The sequence below is a fragment of the Nanorana parkeri genome, unplaced genomic scaffold, assembly GCF_000935625.1.
Source record: "Nanorana parkeri isolate BGI_ZX_2015 unplaced genomic scaffold, ASM93562v1 scaffold1295, whole genome shotgun sequence".
Lineage (NCBI taxonomy): Eukaryota > Metazoa > Chordata > Amphibia > Anura > Dicroglossidae > Nanorana > Nanorana parkeri.
In genome coordinates, this window is record NW_017307563.1 from 326,812 (window position 1) to 327,904 (window position 1,093).

The window sequence follows — 1,093 nt, forward strand, 5'->3', positions numbered from 1 at the left end:
ATAAGCCTACTTCCACCATGGTGCAAAAAACTCACTGCCGCACCTCTTGCTTTGGCAACAGCTCTATGACTGGAGGTACAAATAGTAACGTAGTAATTGAAATTTGCCCAATTTCCGGGAATCCTCCAATTGGGCTGGTCTGGGAGAGATGTAATTGTACACAGTTTGGTTCATTCACTTGTAATGTACTTCTCACGTACATCAATCCACACAGAACATACGACTTCCGAACCAGTATTCATCATTATTTACCATTACTGAATGAGATTCTGGCTTCGCTATCCAATATACTTTCATAGCATCATACATTTACAATGTCCATTTATAGGAAGGGACCATTTGACTTACAGATCTCGGGAAATCTCACCGCCGAACGCCTCCAGACTTCCGGATGTGATATTCATGGTGGTCCCGGAGATCCTGCGCACTATGCAACACAGAGATCAAATTTACAACTGTAGAACAAAACTAAAATACACTGATTCTGAATATTTATAATACAAACCATTTACTGTAAATAAGGATGATCAACATCTGTCGTGCACAAGGACTCTGCTCCTTCCTCTTATTCTAAAAAGGTGCCCATACACTGTACGATTCGCGTACGAGAATCGCGGGAAATCCCGCGATCGTACGAGAATCGTGCAGTGTCTGGAAGGCGTGCAACCGTTTCTACTGTACGGTCACACGTCTTCTGGCGAACAAGCAGGCTTGAAAACCCGGGTTCGACAACTTGTTCGACAACTGCCGAACGGGCCGGAGTGCGCACATGCACACTCCCCATATGCAGTGATTGCAAGCCCGACCCTCACTGCGGTCATCGGAAGCCCGCCCCCAAGCGTACATGCTTTTAATAAGCTTACGACCATCGCAAGACAAAAGTCTTGCGATGGTCGTAAGGTGTATGGGCACCTTTACACGCTCTCCTGAAATACTCTGCACTGCTGGAAGACTCGGCTCCTTCCTCCTACACTTTTCTCTTTCCAACTCTCCTCTCTTGAAATACTCTGTGCTGTGCTGGCAGGGCCGGATTTACTCTCTGCTGCCCCAAGGCTAGGCTCCTCAATGCACCGCGCTCCCCGTGAAACCCCCC

General features: G+C 47.4%; 1 protein-coding gene across 1 annotated transcript in view; it reads right to left on the reverse strand.

Moving 5' to 3' along the window:
- Nucleotides 1-1,093, reverse strand: part of LOC108797551 (lymphoid-restricted membrane protein) — a 64,546-nt gene that overhangs the window by 60,868 nt on the left and 2,585 nt on the right. Inside the window, exon 5 of the mRNA XM_018569162.1 lies at nt 349-427. Within this exon, the coding sequence (XP_018424664.1) occupies nt 349-427 (79 nt within the window). The remainder of the gene's footprint in view (nt 1-348; nt 428-1,093) is intronic.